This window comes from Pleurodeles waltl, chromosome 11 (genome assembly GCF_031143425.1).
Source record: "Pleurodeles waltl isolate 20211129_DDA chromosome 11, aPleWal1.hap1.20221129, whole genome shotgun sequence".
Lineage (NCBI taxonomy): Eukaryota > Metazoa > Chordata > Amphibia > Caudata > Salamandridae > Pleurodeles > Pleurodeles waltl.
The window spans coordinates 704,487,244-704,507,625 of record NC_090450.1 but is presented as its reverse complement, the minus strand read 5'-3'; the positions used below and the strand labels follow the sequence as shown (position 1 = coordinate 704,507,625).

The following is a 20,382-nucleotide window of genomic DNA, read 5'->3' as shown; positions in this document are numbered from 1 at the left end:
ACAGCCTCGGAGGTCTTTACAAAAGACCGCCGAGGTTGTAATGAGGGCCTATGTTTAGTTCCTATGGAGATCTAGTGGGAGGAAACCCTTTTTAAATCTCTTCTAGGAAATCCTTTACTACCAGAATTTTAGAGAAAGAGGTTTGTGAAGGAGACTTCCTATATGCAGACACCGTTGAAAGATGAACGTTTATGAAAGAAAATGAGAGTCCAGATTTTGCCAAATGAAGAAGGTATGTAATAACTGCCTCCTCTTGGCAGGAAACCGGGTTATGGTTATCCTAAATGCACGATACACAAAATCTTTTCAGCTTGAAAGAATATGATGCTCTAGCGGATGGTCTCCTTGCCTCTTTTAAAATGTTCATGTAATCTTGCAGGAGATTTAAATGCATGCATTGAGGGAATTCAGGAGGCACGCTGTTAAGTTCAACAATGATAAGTAGGAATGTAGGATCTGATGCCCACATTTCTATAGAATATCTGGTCTGCACAGCAATTTCTTGTGTTTTCTCTGATAGGTGAAGAAGATCTGTGAACCATCACCACTGTCGAGACCATTTAGGATCATTCTTGCCTTGGAATGTTGAAGTTTGATCATCACAGTTGGATTTAAAGGTATAGGAGGAAAAGCATAGAGGAACTTCCTGGTTGGTAATATCTTGAGGCGAAGTTGAGGCATTTGTGTTGTGTGCAGCGTTGGCAAAAGTTCTAATTCTGGAGAGCTCCATTGTGTAGAATTTCATTGTTTAGAATCTAATCATGATTTTCTTCAGTTATTCGACCTCTGCTTGTTTGTTGTGCACTCCTGGAAGATGTATTGCCATAATTGTTAAAATCTTTGTTAGAAGCCATTTCCAGATGGTCTGAGCTTCCAGCCAAAACTGCTTGAATGTGTTCCCCCTGCTTGTTCAGATAATACATTGTTGTCGTACTGTCTGTCTGAACAAGGACTGAGGTTGTCTTGAATGAAGTGAGAAATGATTTCAGAGTGATGTGGACAGCTCTCCATTCTAACAGGCTGATGTGATAAGATTGTTCTTTCTTTGACCAAGCCCTCTGAATTTGAAGGTGGTTTATAGGAGCACCTTATCCCAGGAGAGGAGCGTCCGTTGCTAAATTTTGAAAAGGAATGCCTTTGGGGAAAGGAACTCCTTTTAGCAAATTGGACACCTTGCACCACCAAGGAAATGATTGGATCACTTGCTGGGTAAGCATTATCCTGGTCTCCCAACTCCTTGATTTCTGACTCCACTGATCCTCCAGGCATTGCTGCAATGGTCTCATGTGGAGTCTGGCATTTTGTGTTAGAAACAAGCACGATGCCATTGATCAAGCAACAAAGAAACTTGTCAGACTGTTGCATGGAGAGTCGTTTATAACATTTGATACTTCTACTGGTTAGATAAGAGTCTGTCCTCCCAAGTAAACCGTTTTGCAAGCATGGTGCCTATTATCTCTCACAGATAGTAAATCCTTATTACTGGAACAACTGTTGATTTCTGCAAGTTGATCTTCAGACATAGGTTTTGAAGGTGTGCACTGCTGTTTGAAAGTGCTCCTTTGCTATGACTCAAGATGACACTTTTAACAACCAGTTTTCAAGATACGGGTACATGAATATTTTCCTTTTGTGGAGATGAGTCACAACTGCAGCCATACACTTTGTAAAGGTGCGAGGAGCCGACTTGAATTGGTAGTGATGTCCTACCATGAATCTTATGAACTTCCTGGGGTTCTGTATTACTGGAATATGAAAATAGTCATCCTGCAAGACTATCACACACATCCAATCTCCTTGACGTAACTGATGATATATTTGGTACAATGCTAACATTTGCAGACTTTGCAGAAGCTGGAGCATGTCTGGATCTAAAATACCAGGAACCAATGGCAATAAAGGCATTGAATGAGCCCTATGTTGAATGGACTCAAAGGTCACTGAGGTAGACGTAGTAGGTGTCTGAATAGGAATGTTAAGTTTTGAATGCCTCCCTAACCAACACATGTTAATGTCATTTACTTGGGAGGTGGAGAGTCAGATAGTGTTGGAGAATAATGTCTAAACCAAGTATGCGTAGAGTGTGATGAAGGTGTATAGTGTCTTTGTCTCGAGATTCTTCATAAAGATGATTTACCACTATGGTGTCTATGGTGCTTGAACGAGGCATGGATCTCCTTTGAGAAATAGATCACCAAGGTGTTTTATTTCTTTTTGGTGGCCTAGATCTAGTATGACCACTAGACTGTGTAGTGTCTTTACTGGCTGGAGTAAATGGGACCTGAGGAGACACTAGAGAAGGTCTAACTATAACTCGTGCCTCTGCCATGCACAGCTTTTTCATGTTGTTTATATGTAAAATCACATTTGCCCTAAAGAATCAGAGATTCCAAGAAACTTGAGTTGACTACTTCAGTGCTAAGATTGTGCAACATCAGTAACAGGCAAAGAATGGTGGGAAGCCAGTGTTAGCTCACCTTCACCAGAAAAGATGCAGCAGGACTGCCTGGCCTACAGCCACATCTCCTTGAGGTACTGAGTTCAGACAGTAGTAACTCGTAAATGTGTGTGTACTCTTCCAGGTAGCTGCTCTGCAAATATCCTGCAGTGCTACACCAGCAAACAATGCTACTGAGGTTGAGACAAATCTGGTAGGATAGGCATGCACTGAAGTTTGTAGTGGATTGCCTAGTGACAAAATTTCATTGCAGACACTATCCATCAAGCTATGTTTTGTTTAGAAAGAGGTTGTCCTTTCCGAGGAGTGCTGTAAGCCACAAATAATAGGTTTGATTTACAAAAGCTTTTGGTATTTTCCAAGTAGAACTTAATGCACTTCTTGACATCCAAAAAGTGAAGAGCCCTCTCTGCTGTTGTTGTCGGGTTACAAAAGATAGTCTTTAAGATCAAAAGGTTTGTTGATGTGGAAGTTTGCTGGGACTTTAGAAAAAACTTCAGGTCTGTGCAAAGAATTGCCTTGTTGTTTTTAAATTGGATGAAGGGTTCTAGAATAGTGAAAACCTCCATCTCACTGATGCGCCTGGCAGAAGTTAGAGCCAAAAGTAGAGCAACTTTCCAAGATAAGTATTTTATATCCACTCTGTGAATAGGCTCAGATGGTTGTTTCATGAGCTGTGATAGTACTGTATTGAGGTTCCAAGATAAAGGGGGAGGCCGCACTGGCAGGAAGACTCTAAACAACCTTTGAGAATCTACTTGATTAGTCTGGAGAGCCATAAGATGGAGCTGTTGGAGAACGTGTGAAGTGAGATATGGCCGCCAGGTGCACTCTGACGGATGTATAAGCTAATCCTGAATTTGCCAGATGTAATAAGTACGACAATACCTGCTGTGGCGAAGAAGATAGTGGATTTATCTTTCTAGCTGTCACCATAAACAAAACCTTTTTCGTTTGTGAGAATACGTCCTGTTCGTACTATCCGCTCTGGCCATAGAAAGTATCTCCCTCCATTGTGGAGGGATATTTCGGTGGGCAAATTCATTGTGTTCAGGAGGCAAACTGATAATTTCAGAGACTTGGGAGCCGGGTGTAAGGCTTGGCCTCTGTTCATTGTGAGAAGATCTAGTGGAATGTGATTTTTCTCTGAGAGGAGAAGTTCTGAGAACCAATGTTGGCGAGGCCCATATGGGGCTATCAAAATTAGCCTGCAGGGTTCAGTCCTGATCTTTGTGAGAACTCTTGGAATCAGGGGAATGGGAATAAAAGCGTAGGCAAATATCCTGCCCCATGCCATGGAAAATGCTTTCCCCCACAAACCCCAGATGGTGATCATAACTTGCAAAGAAGCAGCATTTGGTGTTCTGAGGGGTCGTAAAGAGGTCTAGGTTGGGTTTACCCCACCTCCAGAATATCTGGTTGAGTGCCTCCTGATTCAATTCCCACTTGTGGCAGGATTATGTTAGCCTACTGAGAGTGTCCGCTATCTTGTTTCGTTTCCCAAGGAGGTGTTCCGCTCTTAAATGCACTCCATTTTGAATAGCCCAGTTCTAAATGTTTTGAGACTCTCAAGAAAGGTGAAGAGATCTTGTGCCTCCCTGTTTATTCAAGCAGTACACTGCTGTTGTGTTGTCCGTCCATATGAGAACAGCAGAATTTTTTATTCTGGGCAGGAAAGCTTGTAGAGCCAAATGCACTGCTTAAGCTCTAATAGATTGATATGGCAATTCTGAATAGAGTTTTGCCACTTTCTGCCGACCTGCAGGTCCTATAGGTATGCTCCCCCTCCTTCCAGTGAGGCATCTGTGATAGTGACCAGCAGGATAGGCTGAAGCAGAAAAGAAAGGCCTGTTGCAATGTTTGACTGTTGTGACCACCAAAAAAGTGCGCAGATCATGAGTGGAGTGACTTTGATGGTGTCGTTGAATGAACCTGTCTTCTGAAGCCATTGAAGATCTAAGTTCTCTTGGAGGGGTCACAATCTTAGGCGGCAGAATAGAACTAGTTGAATGCATGAGGACTTTATCCCTAAAAGTGATTTGTAGTGGCGTACTGAAAGAGACTCTTTTTTCTGCACTGACTTCGCTAAAAACATAAGCTTGCTTTGTCTTTCTAATGTGAGACAGGCCTTGTTGTTGACTGTGTAGTGTCGCTACAAAGAATGTTGTTACTCTTGATTGCAGGATCTTTGATTTCTTTTATTTTAGAGTGAGACCTAGTTCGTTGAATAGGTCTGTGCAAACTTGTGTTGACTTGTGAGCCGCTCATTGGAATGTGCTTTTATTAGCCAATCATCTAAGTAAGGGAATACTTGGGCCCATATTTATACTTTTTTTGCAAACTTACAAAATTAAATTATATTTTGTAAGTTTGCACCACTTTTGCAACAAAAAATGACGCAAATGCGGCGCAAAAAACGTATAAATTTGGGCCCTGGTGTTTCTGTTCCGTAAACAAGCTGCCACCAGAGCTCAACACTTTGTAAATATCCTGCGGGCTGAATTCAATGCCAAAGGGAAGGATCTTGAACTGGAAGTGCCTGTCGGCTACTATAAATCGGAGGAATTTCCTGGGGGTAGGACAGATTTGCATGTGAAAATATGTGTCTGGTAGATCCAAAGTTGATATACAGTCTCCATGGTTCAGACGCAGGAGAAGATCTTGCAACGTGACCATGCAGAAGTATTGTCATTTTAGATATTTGTTGAGCTCCCTTAGGTCAAGGATAGGTCGCAATTACCTCCAGTTCTTGCATAGTAGAAATACACTGGAGGGACTCTTTCTATAGCTCCATTTCTGAGCATGGTCTTGACCTCCAACCATATGAGGTATGTGGAGGCTCTGAAGGTGGGATCTGGGTAAATTCTAAGGTCTGGCCGAATTGTACTATCTTTAACACCCACTGGTTCCATGTTATTTCCTGCTATTTTTGTATGAACTGAGATATTTTTCCTCCCAACCTTAGTGTTGGTGCCGAAGAAGTATCCAGAGCCTGTAATAGGTAATTGACGATGATTTGTTTCCTTTCCCTGATGCGTTGTTTTCCCTCTAAGTGGAGGTCTTATGTATGCTGCTTGGGGCTGTTGCCTTTGTGATTATTGTGGGCGAAACTGCTGGGATGACGATGCGTAGGAAAGATAGCTACATTGTTGAAATCCCCCTCTGTAAGGTGATATGCCTTGTCCTCTGGCTCCATGAAAGGGCAAGTTTTTCAACTGAAGAGTTCCTAATCATCTGGCCATTTCTGTATCCGTCTTAATCGCTTGTAGGGCTTCAGCTATGTGTTTACCAAAGAGAGCCTCTCCGTCAAACAGAGAATCCAAAATCTTATTCTGCACCTCTGGTCTGAAGGTGGTAGCTTTAAGCCAGTCTTGCCTTCGAAGAACTGCCAAATCTGGCAGCTGACAAAAAGCAGTGGTAGCGATATCCATTGCGCAGTCGATGATCTCTGCCGAGGTGTGCTCTCCTTCTAGTAAAATCTTTCTTGTTTCTGCCTTTGCGTCTTCTGGGAGTTGGTTGATATATGGGGTGATGTCAGCCCATAATTGTCTGTCATATCGCCCCAAGACAGCTAGGGAATTTGCAACCCTAACTGTGACCCCCGACATTGAGCAAAACCATTTCCCAATTTTGTTTAATCATCTTCCTTCTTTATCAGAAGGTGCCGAAATTGGACTAGATGGATTCTTAGAATGCTTCTGCACTGCCTGCACTATCACCGAATCTGGTTTTGCATGGCCAGTTAGACATGCTGGGGCATCTTCCGGGGCATTATACTTCTTGTCTAACCTTGGTAAAACTGCATTTTCCGTAGATGGATTTTTCATCACTTTTAAGCCCTCTTCCCAGGTGTAATTTACTATAGCCATGGATCGTACACTCTTTAGAAAAGGTTCTTTGAAGTCATATAACAAACAATCCATTTGTTTAGTAGGCATGGGGCATACAAACCATTTAGCTGTCCTTTTAAGTAAATTGTGGAAGCCTTCTATGTCCTCTGGTGGAGAGTCCACAGAGGTGGACAACGGAGATGATGGTGTGGGGATTAGGTAGTTATCCCATTCCGAATGTGTGTCCTGGAGCTCCCCTTCTTCTTCTTTCTCTTCAACCAAGGTATCTGGGTCATGCACAAATGCTCTCTGCGGTGTACCTCTTACAGACATGGGCAACAAAATAGGCCTTGGTGCTGGACTGGATGGCTGAGTTATGGGATGTGGAGAGACTGTAGAAACTTGCTCCACAGGCACAGCTGTAGAAGGGAACCTTTTTCTAAAGTCTGAGAGCATAAACTGAAGGTTAGAAATCAACAAGCTGGGAAGACACACCCTTTCCTCTTGCAATGGCTGCTGATATTGCTGAGAAGGAAACAATCATTGTTCAAACTCCTGATCGTATCCTTCTTCCTCTTCTTAGTGCTTAACGTGAAGCTGTGAAGGACTATGCGCCACTCCAAATGGCCCTTCTTCATTTGAATGTTCTTCCAAGAGGTGGGCTGGAATCAAGGGCGTTGATTTGCTTGGAGAAGTGTGCTGTGTTGTTAATAGCTCACTTCTGCTTTGATCCTCATTTTTCCCTTTTGTTAACAATGTAATCGAAGGGGTCGTCGATGGTTCCGTCGATGGTTCCGTCGATGAGGTCATCGATGGTGGGGTGACTTTTTTCTTCATGGTCGACATAGAGGTAGATGACAATGTCATTGGCAAAGGCCCCAGTGTCGAAGGTGTTAGTGCCGACAGTGTCATCAACGATGGCTTGATGGAAATCTTTAACGTTGAAGAACTGGTCGTAGATTATGTCGTCGATGAGGATGTAGGTGTGGACACCGATGAAACTCTTGACGTAATCGTTGACGCTGAAGTCACCGTGTAAGTGTTCCTCGTCAACGAGGTCGACAACGGTGTTCTCGTCGATGGAGGGAGGTTCGTCGATGATGAATCTGTCGACGGAGCTTATGAAGGTTCTTTGAACGCATTCCAAATTTTAGGAGGAGGCGTTGCTGGTTCCGAAGATTATATTTTGGCTTGTTCAGAGGACATAGAAGGTTCTCTTCTCTCCCTTCTAGTAGAGGATGAGTCCTTTCTAGGAGATTTAGAAGGGCTGCGGACTTTGTAAGACCAATAGGAGGATTGTTTGAGGCCTTCCTTGGTTGTTCTGAGCAGGATCTAGAACAGGGTGATCTCTCCCTCTTAGAAGACAGTCTTGATGTAACAAAGAGTCCTTACTGTCAGAATCAGTACTTGGCCCTTTCCAGGTCTTAACACTTAAGCCAGATCAGCAGCCTTCCCTCCCTGTTCTTCAGAGTTTTAGTGGAGAAGGTACAACATACCTTTCAGTTGTTTGCAGAATGGTCTGAGTAGAAGCCTCTTTTTCCCAAAGGTACTGCAAGCTCCAAAAAGGCTATTCTTTTCCTTGTCTGACATGGTGAAGAAAAATCAGACTGGACCTTTTAAGAAGAAAAAAGGTTGTAGAACCAATGAAAAGTATTTTCTAAGTAGAAAATGCAGAAACGCCTTGTTGAAATTATCCAAAAAGGAAACAATTGAGCAGAGCTCAGAGGAGACTTCCTAGCATGACGTGTGGTAGAAAATCTGAGGGACTGGAGCTTCTCTCAGGAGGGTTCTAAAGGGTGGTGTCGCCTGATTGGTTGATTCTTAAGCTTAGTTCAATTTTAAATATTGACTCTGCTAAGCTACTAAACCAAAAGGCCTAACGCCTAAGGCCTCTATGTTATGCCTATTTTGACACTGCTTTTTAAAAGGTACCAGGGACTCCCATCTCGACGACGGAAATGATTCAGGCATGTGACTCTATGAAAGGTCCAATACTGGAGTATATATATATATATATATATATATATATACATAAACATACTGGCAGACGCCATTAGGAAATTATAGTTAGGACACAGTTTTAACAGGGAAAGCATTTTTTGATTTGCTAATAACTTTGGCACCGGTTGACGAATCTTCACAAAAATGTTAAAACGAGTTTGCCACTCAATGCAGTTGCTCTCTGATTACTCAAGCAAGGACCGAGAAAAAGGGGTAATCCCAAAAGCGTTTTTCCCCATGCAGGTTCCCACTGGGATTTTACACACGACTACAGCCTAAAGAACTGAATGGAATTGCACCACATTTGGCAGAAAGATAGATCTTGGTCCAGAAAGATATTTTTTCTGATTTGGTGTAAATCCATTTAGTAAGTTTGGCGTTATTAAAGAAAAAAGATTTATGTATATCTAGGAATGAAATCCTCCACAGATCCGACAGATCTCAGGGTGCGATCTGATTCAACCAGGAGGTGGTGGTAGCCCCCTTGGAACTCCAACTCTGCCCCCCAAAAAATGATTTAAAAATAGAAAAGGGGCAGGATAGGAATAGTCTGACCCCCTAGGTCTGGTGTATTGGGTCTACAGGGACCTCTCAGGGGACCAAAATTGTTTTTTCATTTCTAAAAATGTTCCTGCAAATCCACAATGGATTTGAGGGAAAATATAAATAAATAAATAAATGAAATAACATGTGCGGTTTCCAACACTTGTTTTTATATGACCACCGGGAGCCAGGTCCCAGGGGTGGATTAACATATATTATTGAGGGAGGGAGGCATGTGTGCCAGGGCTGACTTTAGCCCCAAGTACCTCACCCCTTGAGGCCTGGCCAAATACAAGAAGGGGGCCGCACAGCCCCCCTTCCAGGGCAATTCTGGCCCCAGGACCACACCCCCAGGACAGGGTAGTTGCCTGCCTGCACTGGTGCAGGCAGGGAAACTTGTCTTTGCTCTCGCTCGGCAGGAGCAATTTTCAAAGCTCCCATCAAGCAAGAGCAAACACTAATTCTGCTCCCAGCTGGCAGGAGCATGAACAATGCACCTGCCTGCAGGGAGCGGACTTCTCATTTGTTTACCTGCCTGCACTGAAGCAGGCAGGGAAACATGAAAAAATGCTCCCGCCCCCAGGGTGCTGCATTTTTAGCTGCTAACTGCGGGCGGGAGCAATGCCGGTTCCTGCTTGAGCTGGGAAGCTGGCTGGGGCTGCTGGGGCATATGGGCTCCTACCGCAGCCCCACCAAAGATGCAGTGGGTGCCCTGGGTGGGCTCCAGGGCACCCACTGTTTATTGGCTGGGCACCAGGAGACAGGGTCCCTGGGACCGAAATTGGCCAGGGGAGAGGGGCCACATGGCCCCCTTCCTCTTTGCCTAATTAACTGGGTCCCAGGGAATGAAAACAGCCTGAGGAGGTGGGGCATGCAGCCACCCCCCTTGCCTAATTAACTAGGCCCCAGGGGATGGGGTCCCCGGGGCTGAAGTCCGCCAGAGAGGGGGACCAGGCACCCTCATTCACCCATTATTAATTGAACAGGCACTGTGGGATGGGGTCCTGTGGCCAGTATCGCCCAGAGAGTGGGGGATGTGTGCCCTCAGGTCCCTTTATAATATGACCAGGCCAGAGAGATGGTGGTCACAAGGGACAGAAATTCGCCGGGAAGGGCGGCTGAGTGCCCCCACCTCATTTACAATATGGACAGGTCCCAGAAGAAGGGGTCCCCGGGGCTGAAATCAACCCGGGCAGGGGGCTGTGTGCCCTGTATTCCATAAATTTAGCGCTGGGCCAAAGAGGATGTGATCCTCGGGCCAAATGCATGTCCCTCTCCTCCATAAATTAAGCGGTGGCCTCCAGGGGATGGAGTCCCTGGGGTCAAATACAGCCAGGGGAGGGGGGGCCACGTACCCCCCCCCCCTAAAACATGTGGCAGGCCCTGAGGAATGGGGTCCCTGGGGCAAAATCGCCCAGAGATGGAGCTGCGTGTTCCTCTCCTGGGCTGGCTGCCTTTGGGGGTATGAGCCTAAGGCCAGGCCCTGTGGCCAATCCCCAGTCGTGCAGAGCTCTCTGCCGTGTGGCGTGGGGTGAGCTGCATACAGAGACAGCAGTTGGATTGCGCCTTGGTAATCAGTTCTCACTTTATGGAGAGAAAAAACTAGAAATTCCAGGAAAGACTAAGGCCCTCATAATGAACATGAACACGGCGTTCGAAACCGCCGTGTTCATGCTGGCGGTCAAACTACTGACCGCCAGCATCCCCGGATCCCTGCCGGCCGCATAAAGAACATTCCTGTGGGCCGGGACATTGATGGCGGTTCCACATAGAGCCGCCGCCAATGCCTCTGTGTGGCGGGTGCAGCTGCACCTGTCACGCAGATCACTGCCCGAAAATTGGGCAGTGACCTGCGCGATGGGGCACTGCACGGGGCCCCTGCAATGCCCATGCCAAGTGCATGGGCAGTGCAGGGGCCCCCAGGGGTGCCCCGGTGCACCCCTTCCGCCAGCCTTTCCCTGGCGGGGAAACCCACCAGGGAAAAGCTGGTGGCTGAGGAGTCATTATCCGAGTGGCAGCACCGCTGCCCTGTCGGACAATGATTCCGACCGCTGCCAGGCTGCCTGACGGAGGCAGCCTGCCGGCGAGTGAGGGCTGCCAATGGCAGCCCTCATGGTGTTCTTTATGTGGCAGTGTGACCCGCCATGCCGGCTGGCGGGTTTTCCCTCCACCGCTGGCATGGCGGGCCACACCGCCAACTTCATAATGACCACCTAAGTTTACCAGGATGTTATAGTTAGGAAATATAATTAAAAAAAACCTTAGGAATTTACTAAAAAAATAAAAGTTGCAGGGACATTATAGTTAGGTTCAGATTTTACACACACAAAACCATAGGAGTCCCCCTCCAAGAGCCGTTAATGGCCCTGGGGACTGCCACTCCCCAGGGCCGGCTCTTGCTATCTCCCGAGCTTCCCACCCTCAGGAGATAGCTGTTTGCTTTTGCTTGGCAGAAGCTGTGACAGCTCCCACCAAGCAAAACCAAACACTAAATTTGCTGCAAGCAAGGAGGAGCGGTCAAAATTCTCCTGCTCACTAGAAACAGATGGAAAAATCCTCCCGCACACAGGGAGCTGCAGTTTCAGCAGCTTCCTGTGTGGGGAAGCAGTGCCGGCCTCCACAGGAGACAGTGGGCCGGCTGAGACCGTGGGGGCCTTCAGGCTCCTGCCACAGTCGTCACTCTCTCTCTCTCTCTTCCATCCTATAAAGGGATGGAAAAGAAAGATTAAATCTCTTGGACTGTCACTAAGTATGTTCAAATCCTGGTATCTCATGGCAGTGTATCTGATTATTTGCTCATGTTCAATTGCTAGTGATGGAACATCTACGTCTTTTTCCCAACAACATATGTGTTTTGAATGTTATAGATATGTCTGAAAAATACATAGTAAGGAGTCACCTGTGGCCTAGTGGTTAAGGTCTCAGACCCTCATACAGAACATTGAGGGTTACAGTCTAGGTTAGTCAGTTGTCATTTCTCTGCTTTCATTTCTTTTCAACTTCAAATAGAAGGTCATCTCACTCTATTTATTTGACAAATGCATTTTTCTTTTGAATATGTCCGATAATATCTCATTCTGAGTATATCATTCACCAAACCCTAAAAACCTCTCTCTCAATTTCTCTCTGTCAATCTCTCTCTAAAATGTTCTCTCTTTCAGTTTCTCTCTCTCTCTTTCTCTATTCCATCCCATAAAGGAAGAGAGAGAGAGACAGATATTTTAATGGTCTTTCCATACGATGACTTTAAAGTGTCACACTAGCAAGATGTTTAGTTCGAATGTTATAGCTATGTTTTGTTGCAAAAAGAACAGAGTCACTTCTGGCCTAATGATAAAGCACTTGGACTGTCACACAGTAAGTTGAAGGTTCAAATCCTGGTATCTTATGGCACTGTATCTGTTTATTTACTAGTGTTTTGGATGTTATCCTAGTGATGGAACATTAACGTCTTTTTCCCATCAAAATCTAATTGTTGAATGTCATACATATGTCTAGACAGTGCACAGCATGGAGTCACTTGTGGCCTAGTTGTTACGTTCTCTAACCCTCACAATTAAGGGTTCCAGTCTAGATGTATCAGTGGTTGTTTTCCATGCTTTAAATTCTTTTCTACTTCAAATGTTTAAGGTACATACTGAAAGGTGATCTCACTCTTTTGCGGGAGAGGTTTGGGTGCTTATAGGGGGTCGACCACAGGGCCGTGTGTGGGGTGCGAGTTATAGTTACCTTAGGGCACGAGTTATAGTTAGTTGAGATAACCATAACTATAACTGCTGATTTCTATAGTTTTGTGTGTGTAAATTCAGAACCTAACTATAACATCCATGTAATCTTTGGTTTTTAAAGTGAATATATATGTATGCAGCGTATAATAAAACACTAAAACTGTCTAAATGACGTTGAATTTTCATTTTAGATCAGCAACCTATTTCTGTCAAACACAGAAAAAAAGAGCACAACCCTGTTTCACAACCTTTATTTAAAAGGAAAATTAAAGGGAATATGAGATATTTTTAGCCAATAGACTGCCACTTAAAACACAAGAGAGAACAACTGGCACTGCGCCTTTAAGACTTCCCAGGACCCGATGTATCCCATCATGACCCACAGGTGACAGGTCAGTTCATTTTTTACAGTGACATAGAGTCCTGTACCACAAAGAATGTGAGAGATGCAATAAAGATTTATCCGTGGAGGTGTGAGGGTTGCTTATGACTTTGACGAAGGATTACAGTGAAAGAGGGATCTAAGATTAGAGGTAAACGTTTCCTTCCAGGAGATCTCATCCATATTCATAAGCACTGAATAGCATAGCAAGCCCATCCCAGAAACTTGCAGACGAATCAAACAATAGCAGCTGTCGCAATTATCTAAAAAGCTTCCTTCATGAAACCTGCCCTACTTGAGTATCTGTTTTCCAGTCTGAGTCTACACAGTAATGCCTGGTAAAAGTATGTGCAGACCGCCAAGTTGCAGCTTTACATATCCCAGAAAAAGGTACACTGTTGCCGCTTTACCCCTGGCTGAAATGGCTTTAGGTCTGGCAGATAAGTGTTTATTGGGTACCTGATAGGAAAACAGTATACAGGAAACTATCCACCTAGAAACTGTTTGGAGGAAGCCATGCCTGTTCTTATTAGACCACAGTTGACAAAAAGGTGATCTGACTTTCTGATATCTTTTGTTTTATCCAGATAAAACTTTAATACTCTGTTAACATCTAAAGAATGTAAGGCTCTTTCCGTTGGGGTAGAGGGATTAGGAAAGAAAGTTGTAAGTGAAACAGTTTGGTTACTGTAGAATTCAGAGATCACCTTGGGAAGAAAGCTAGGATGAGTGTTCATGACCACCCTATTAGAATAAATACCTGTATATGACTAATTTTCACACAAAGATTGAATTCCACTGTCTACGCGCTGAAGTAACGGCAACTAGAAAAGCCACTTTCCATGTAAGATGTTGTAAAGAGGATCCGTGCAGTGGTTCAATAGGAGGACCCATGAATTTTGAAAGGACAAGGTTAAGTTCCCACGAAGAAGAGGGTGACCTAACTGGAGGAAATACCCATTTTTAGCCCTTCCAAAATCCGGGACCACTGGCATTTTAAAGAAAGAAGTCTGAGAAGGTGACTTTCTGTGAGCTGTAATAGCTGCAAGATGTATCTGAATGGAAGCGAACTGCAGACTAGATTTAGCTAAATGAAGGAGATAAGGTAGGATAACATTTTCTTCACCTTAAATAGGGCGGAAATCATTCTGGACACACCATAAATAAAACCTCTTCCATTTAAAGGAATTTGATTTTCGGGTAGAAGGTCTTTTAGACTCCTTTAATATGTCCATATTGGAAGAATTCAGGAGCCATGCTGTCAAGTTTAGGGAGGAAAGGTTGGGATGTAGAATTTGTCCTCCAAACTTGTATAGAAGATCCTGTCTCCACACCAACCTCTTTTGTGGCCTCTTTGATAGGTGGAGAAGGTCCTTGAAATACCACTGGCGGGGCCTTTCCGGTGCTATGAGGATCATTCTGTTGTTGGACCTGTACAATCTGTTGATCACTGTTGGAATCAGCAGGATTGGTGGAAACGCACACAGACATGTCCATGACCAACTTATCAAAAGGGCATTCCCCAGCGACCATGGTTGGTAGAACCTGGACGCTTAGTGGTGGCACTTTCTGTTGTTTGCATCTGGGAACAGGTCTATTTGTGGATGACCTTGTTCTTAAAAGATGTTGTGCATGACGTTGTCGTGTAGGATCCAGTGGTGATTTTTGTGGAAATATCAACTGAGAGTCAGCTTGCGTGTTCTGGGCTCCTGACAGGTGAATTGGTGTTATTGTTAAGTTCCTGGCTATCAGACGTTTCTAAAAGTGCTGAGCTTCCAGAGACAGAGGACGAGAATGAGTTCCTCATTGTTTATTTATATAGAACATGGTGGTTGTGTTGTCAGTTTGGACAAGAAGATGATGTGATGTCATTGATGGAAGAAAACACTTTAGCACTAGATGAACTACTCTCAATTCTAGCATGTTGATGTGATAGTTCTTTCCCTAGTTGAACCACACTCCCTCAATATGAAGGGAACCCATGTGAGTACCTCATCCCTGTAACGAGGCATCCAGGATCAGTGTCTGTGTTGGAGGGTCCTGGTGAAAAAGAACTCCTACCAGCAAGTTATGTTGTTGAGACCACCATGGGAGTGATTGGATTACCGCTTTTGACAAGAGCAGCTTGTCGTTCCAATGATCTGAAAACTGGTTCTATTGATTTTCTAGACATTGTTGTAGAGGTTTCATGTGAAGTCTTGTGTGGGGAACTATGAAAATGCAGCAGGCCATTGATCCCAGTAGTAAATTAATCTGTCTGGCAGATGGAAGTGGAGTATTCAGAAGATTGTGACACTTCATACTGACTGACTATAGTCTATCCTCCAAAGGATACACTCTTGTGGCTTCTGAATCCAGTGTAGGCCCTAGGTAGTGAAGCCACTGTGTTGGATATTCTATGGACTTCTTGAAATTGGTGCAGGGGACTGGATTTTGCAGAGTATAGATGCAGACTCGAAAATGTTCTCTTGTTCATGATTGGGGGGAAATCTTTATAAGCCAATCGTCTAAGTATGGGTAACATATATCTTCTTTTTCCTTAGGTCTGCTGTGACCACAGTTATGCATTTAAAAAAGTTTGGGGGCCGACTTTAGGCCAAAGGGTAGTACTCTGTATTGATAGTGGAGCAATACCACTTTGAAGCATAGAAACTGTTGGTGTTTTGTGATCATCCGGATGTGTAAGTACACATTCTGTAGATCGATCAAACACAACCAGTCCCCTTGGTGTAGCTGTGGGGAGATTTTGTGAAGGGCCACCTTTCTGAATTTCCCCCTGTGTATGAATTTGTTCATTAATGTGAGGTCCAGAAAAGGTTTGAATTTTTTCTTTGGACCCTTTTCCCCGCCAGGAAATAACAAGGGTAGCTTCCCAATCCCCTTTGATGGTAAGAAACCTCCCTCTATGGCCTCCTTTTGTAGTTGTATGTCAACTTCCTTTCCCAAGAGGTCTTGATGAAGTTACGATATTTTTGCTGGTGGAAAAGGAGGAGGATGGGATTTGAACCAGAGTGAGTAACCATTCTGAACAATATTTAAGACCCATTTGTCTCTTGTTATTGAATGCCACTGGTCCAGGTACTTTGCAATACTCCCCCCACCACCGGAGTGGGTAACGGAGATGGGGGAAGTGAGGACTTTTTGTTTTGCTGGTTGCTTGCTGAAGGATGCGGATGGATTTTGGTATCCTCTGCCTCTGGATGGTCGTTTGGGATGGAAATGCGACCGTGCCTGTTGCTGGTGGTGTAGAGTCCAGTGAAGGGCTTGAACCCTCTGCTGATAGAAACTCCTGTCGTAAGACCGGTATCTCTTCCGTGACAGAGATGCTGGAGTCAAGAAAGTCTGCATTGCTGGTTCTAAAAGCCCTGGAACCAGCGGTAATAGAGGACTTGACGCTGCTCTGTAATTGAGAGTTTAAAATATGACTAAAGAAGAGGTCAGAGGTGTAGAAAAGTCAATATTTAACTTTTGACACACCTCTTATCACGACTTCATTGAAGGTGGTAATGGCATCTATAGGAGACACTATTGCTCGTGGTGTGGATGTTAGTATAGGCGAGTAGTCTCTTATTGAAGAGAGGGGCGTGATGGACAAGGAAGGTGATCTCAGTCTCCTATGCGCTGACCTGAAACAGCGAGATCTCTGAGACCGTGAAGTAGATCTGATTCCTGCCGATTTTGATGTTGATCTATAAATTAGAGGACTTCTAGTTCTTTGTGGAGACCTTGGTGCAGGAGTATGTCTCTAGCGAAGAGTCATCGGAGTATATGGAATAAACCATGGAGACTGTGTCCTTTTAGGCGATGGTGTATGCAGAGTAATCCTAGATGGGGAGTACACCTGTGAATATTCTGAATCAGAAGACTGAGGTACATGTTTCTTTTGCAGAGATTACAGCCATTGTGAAGAAATGTTTAGTGGAGTGTCAGCAGGAAGACTGCTTTGAGAAGGCTTTGGATCCACTGTATCAGCTGTCAAGGGCGGTATCTCTGATGATGTCAAAGGATCTCTTGACCTCAACGGTAGTTGGGATGTTGCTAGTCTTTTCAACATTGACTGGGGCTCTTCTAAGGGTTTTGACACTGACATTTGTTTTCTCCATGTCGATGGCCAACGTGTGTCTTATGCTAGTGTACATGCTTCAACTAATGCCTTTTGCTAGTCGGTGAAGCTCCTAACAGCGATATCACTTAGATGTTAATGGATGATGTGGTTTTGAAGGCGAAGTGTATCTCGACATCGAGTATGTAGGGGCGCCACTCTCGATGTTGACTGCGACACAGACAGTGAGCACACAGGGATCTTCTCTGCTGTTGGCATCCTACCTCTGGATGTTGACTAAGAACAGCGCCTCTGGTGTTTTTCAAGGGATTTTGCCTTTGTGTGAAGGCTTTTATATGAGAGGAGGGCTCTTTGGAGACAGATTAATGCTTCCCAAGGCCTCTTGAAGCTAGAGCAGTTCCTTTCTCATGGAGTCCATGCAGTCTTATTTTTTCTCTGTCCTTCAGGGTCCAGCTGGACAGCTTCTGGCAGTGATGACAGGAGTCTTGTCGATGGGACTCTGGAAGACACACAATGCAGACTGAGTGTGGGTCCATCTGGGCATTCTTCTTTCCACAGAGGGGGCTCTTCACAAGGAGTGACGACATTTCTGACAGAAAAAGATACATTTTCTGTCAGGAAAATAGCAGTCTGTACACTACATACTGAGATCTTTCCAAAACATGCAGCAGGTGATAGGTTTTAGAAGTTTTTTTCTGACAAAAATGTCAAAAAAGACAGAGCTCAGTGCTCCAGGATCCTAACAGTAGGAACCGGAAACAAACTGACCTAACTGTCACCCAGAAGGCATGATGGGATAAATTAGGGCCTGGGAGGTCTTAAAGGCACAGTGCCAGTTTTCTCTTTTGTGTTTTCAGTGGCAGCCTATTTACTAACAATAACACAAGTTACCTTTCATTTTCATTTTCAATAAAAGTTGCGAAACAGGTATGTGTTCTTTTTCTGGCTTTTGTGTTTAACAGAAATAAGTTGCTGATTACCTTATGATCTAAAATGAAAATTCAATGTAATTTAGACATGTTAAGTGTTTTATGATAGGCTGCCTACATATATATATATATGCTCCGGAGTCCCCACAGATGGCCGAGGCTATTCAGTGCTTATGGCTTAGATGAGAATCCCCTGGAAGAGAAGTAATGTTCTCTACAACCCTAGTGAAGTAGCCTCTGCCCGCCATACTCAAAATCTGCACCTAAATGTTTTGGAGAGGAATCGCAGTATCACAGTGTTCAAGTGCCTAATATTTCTAATTTTAGAAGTCTTATTTCCCTTCCTGTAAATAAAAGGTATATATGTTTTCAAACCTATAACCCTGAATGACACTGCGTTATTGAGTTGAATTACTCAGATGCAACTGAATTTGAATTTTAAGCTCTCTACCACCTCCACGAGTTAATGCTATCTGATATGCCTCCCTTGTGTCCAAAGGAAACATCTTAGTTATCTAATACGAGTGCATCAGAGCCTAATTGCCCCTCAGCAATTAAAGAAAATAGCCACAATTTATTCTGCCCAGTAACTACTGAAAAATATCTAACTTTTCTATTAACACATATGACGTCTGTAAAGACATATGGGTGGTCATTCCAACCCTGGCGGTCCATGACCGCCGGGTTGGAGGACCGCGGGAGCACCGCCGACAGGCCGGCGGTGCTCCAATGGGCATTCCGACCGCGGCGGTAAAGCCGCGGTCGGACCGGCAACACTGGCGGTCTCCCGCCAGTGTACCGCCGCCCATTGGAATCCTCCAAGGCGGCGCAGCTAGCTGCGCCGCCGAGGGGATTCCGACCCCCCCTACCGCCATCCAGTTCCCGGCGGTCCGCCCGCCGGGAACCGGATGGCGGTAGGGGGGGTCGCGGGGCCCCTGGGGGCCCCTGCAGTGCCCATGCCACTGGCATGGGCACTGCAGGGGCCCCCGTAAGAGGGCCCCTAAATGTATTTCACTGTCTGCTGCGCAGACAGTGAAATACGCGACGGGTGCAACTGCACCCGTCGCACAGCTTCCACTCCGCCGGCTCGATTCCGAGCCGGCTTCATTGTGGAAGCCTCTTTCCCGCTGGGCTGGCGGGCGGCCTGAAGGCGGCCGCCCGCCAGCCCAGCGGGAATGTCAGAATTACCGTTGCGGTCTTTCGACCGCGGAACGGTAACCTGACGGCGGGACTTTGGCTGGCGGCCTCCGCCGCCTGCCAAGGTCAGAATGAGGGCCATGGTATCTCCTCAATGCTTCAAACACAAATATACCATGTCTCTTCAACACTCCTAAATATATATATATGTAAGAAACTTTATATGCATTCCCATGTGTACATATGAGATGTTTACAATATCCACAGGTAGATTTTTAGTTTTCCTAGGTAAGAACTATTTTGGGCTCCCCATACACATGCAAACCGGACTCCTAGGAGGTTTTACCGCTATCAAAACTAGGAAGAGGTTTCATAAGTACTGCTAATGTAGGAAAGATGCCACTGCTACTTTAGATGGGTGTAAGAACCGCCCTGCTCCATGGATTTGATCAGAGAAAGATGTAGCTTGCATCAGATCCACAATTCCTTCTGTTGTTGTCTAAGGAATGTTAGGGGTACCACTGCTCAGACAACATGCAGTACTGCCCAGCCATCAGCACCGTCTTGCAAGTATGAGTCAGGTAATGCATCATGAAAGCAGAACAGAGATGTGTTTGTACTCACAGGTCAAATATGAGATAATGGAATCCTTCTTCAGAGATACTGTCATGGAGGCGAACTGAGAAGAAAAGAAAGGAAAGTGAAGTCAGTTTTCTTATGCAGGATTTATTTCCACTCCACACTCACAAACCACATGGCTTCACTTAAACACACAGGTTATGGCCCTTCTCCAACCCCAAAACAATTGTTCATACCTCAACACAACTCTGCCCAGTTTGACCCCTACCGCAAAACAACCTAGCTTCACCCAAACTCAAAACGACCATGGCAAATAACAACACAAAACAACTTGGCTCTTAACCAACTCAATATGTCAACAATGTTCATCCTAATGATACTCAACTACAACGTCAATCCTAGACAAAATCACCTAGAGTGACAATACATCACAAGACCATGTGATATTATTTTCAAACAAACTTGACAAGGTCCACCCCAACTTAAAATACTAAGATGCCAAGGTGTGGTATCTGAAAGTGTTATCAGAATATTGTGAGCTAAATATAATCTTCAGAACGTTACTCCAGTGGAGTTAATAAGCGAAGGTCTACACCCAATGGGATCAAGTCTTTGTAAATTCTATACAAGACAAGATATTTATTTCAAACTGTATTTCTGGATACAATATTTTGACATACAACCGCTCCGTACCAAAACAAATTCAGCTAGCCCCACCTAAATTCAAAACTA

At 44.7% G+C, this 20,382-nt stretch overlaps 1 protein-coding gene across 29 annotated transcripts in view; it reads right to left on the bottom strand.

Annotated features, from left to right (window-relative positions):
- Positions 1 to 20,382, bottom strand: part of CAMK2B (calcium/calmodulin dependent protein kinase II beta) — a 704,764-nt gene that overhangs the window by 463,371 nt on the left and 221,011 nt on the right. For all 29 annotated transcript variants that reach the window (XM_069214308.1, XM_069214317.1, XM_069214303.1 and 26 more), the window contains exon 4: positions 19,696 to 19,750. In XM_069214308.1, the coding sequence (XP_069070409.1) occupies positions 19,696 to 19,750 (55 nt within the window). The remainder of the gene's footprint in view (positions 1 to 19,695; positions 19,751 to 20,382) is intronic.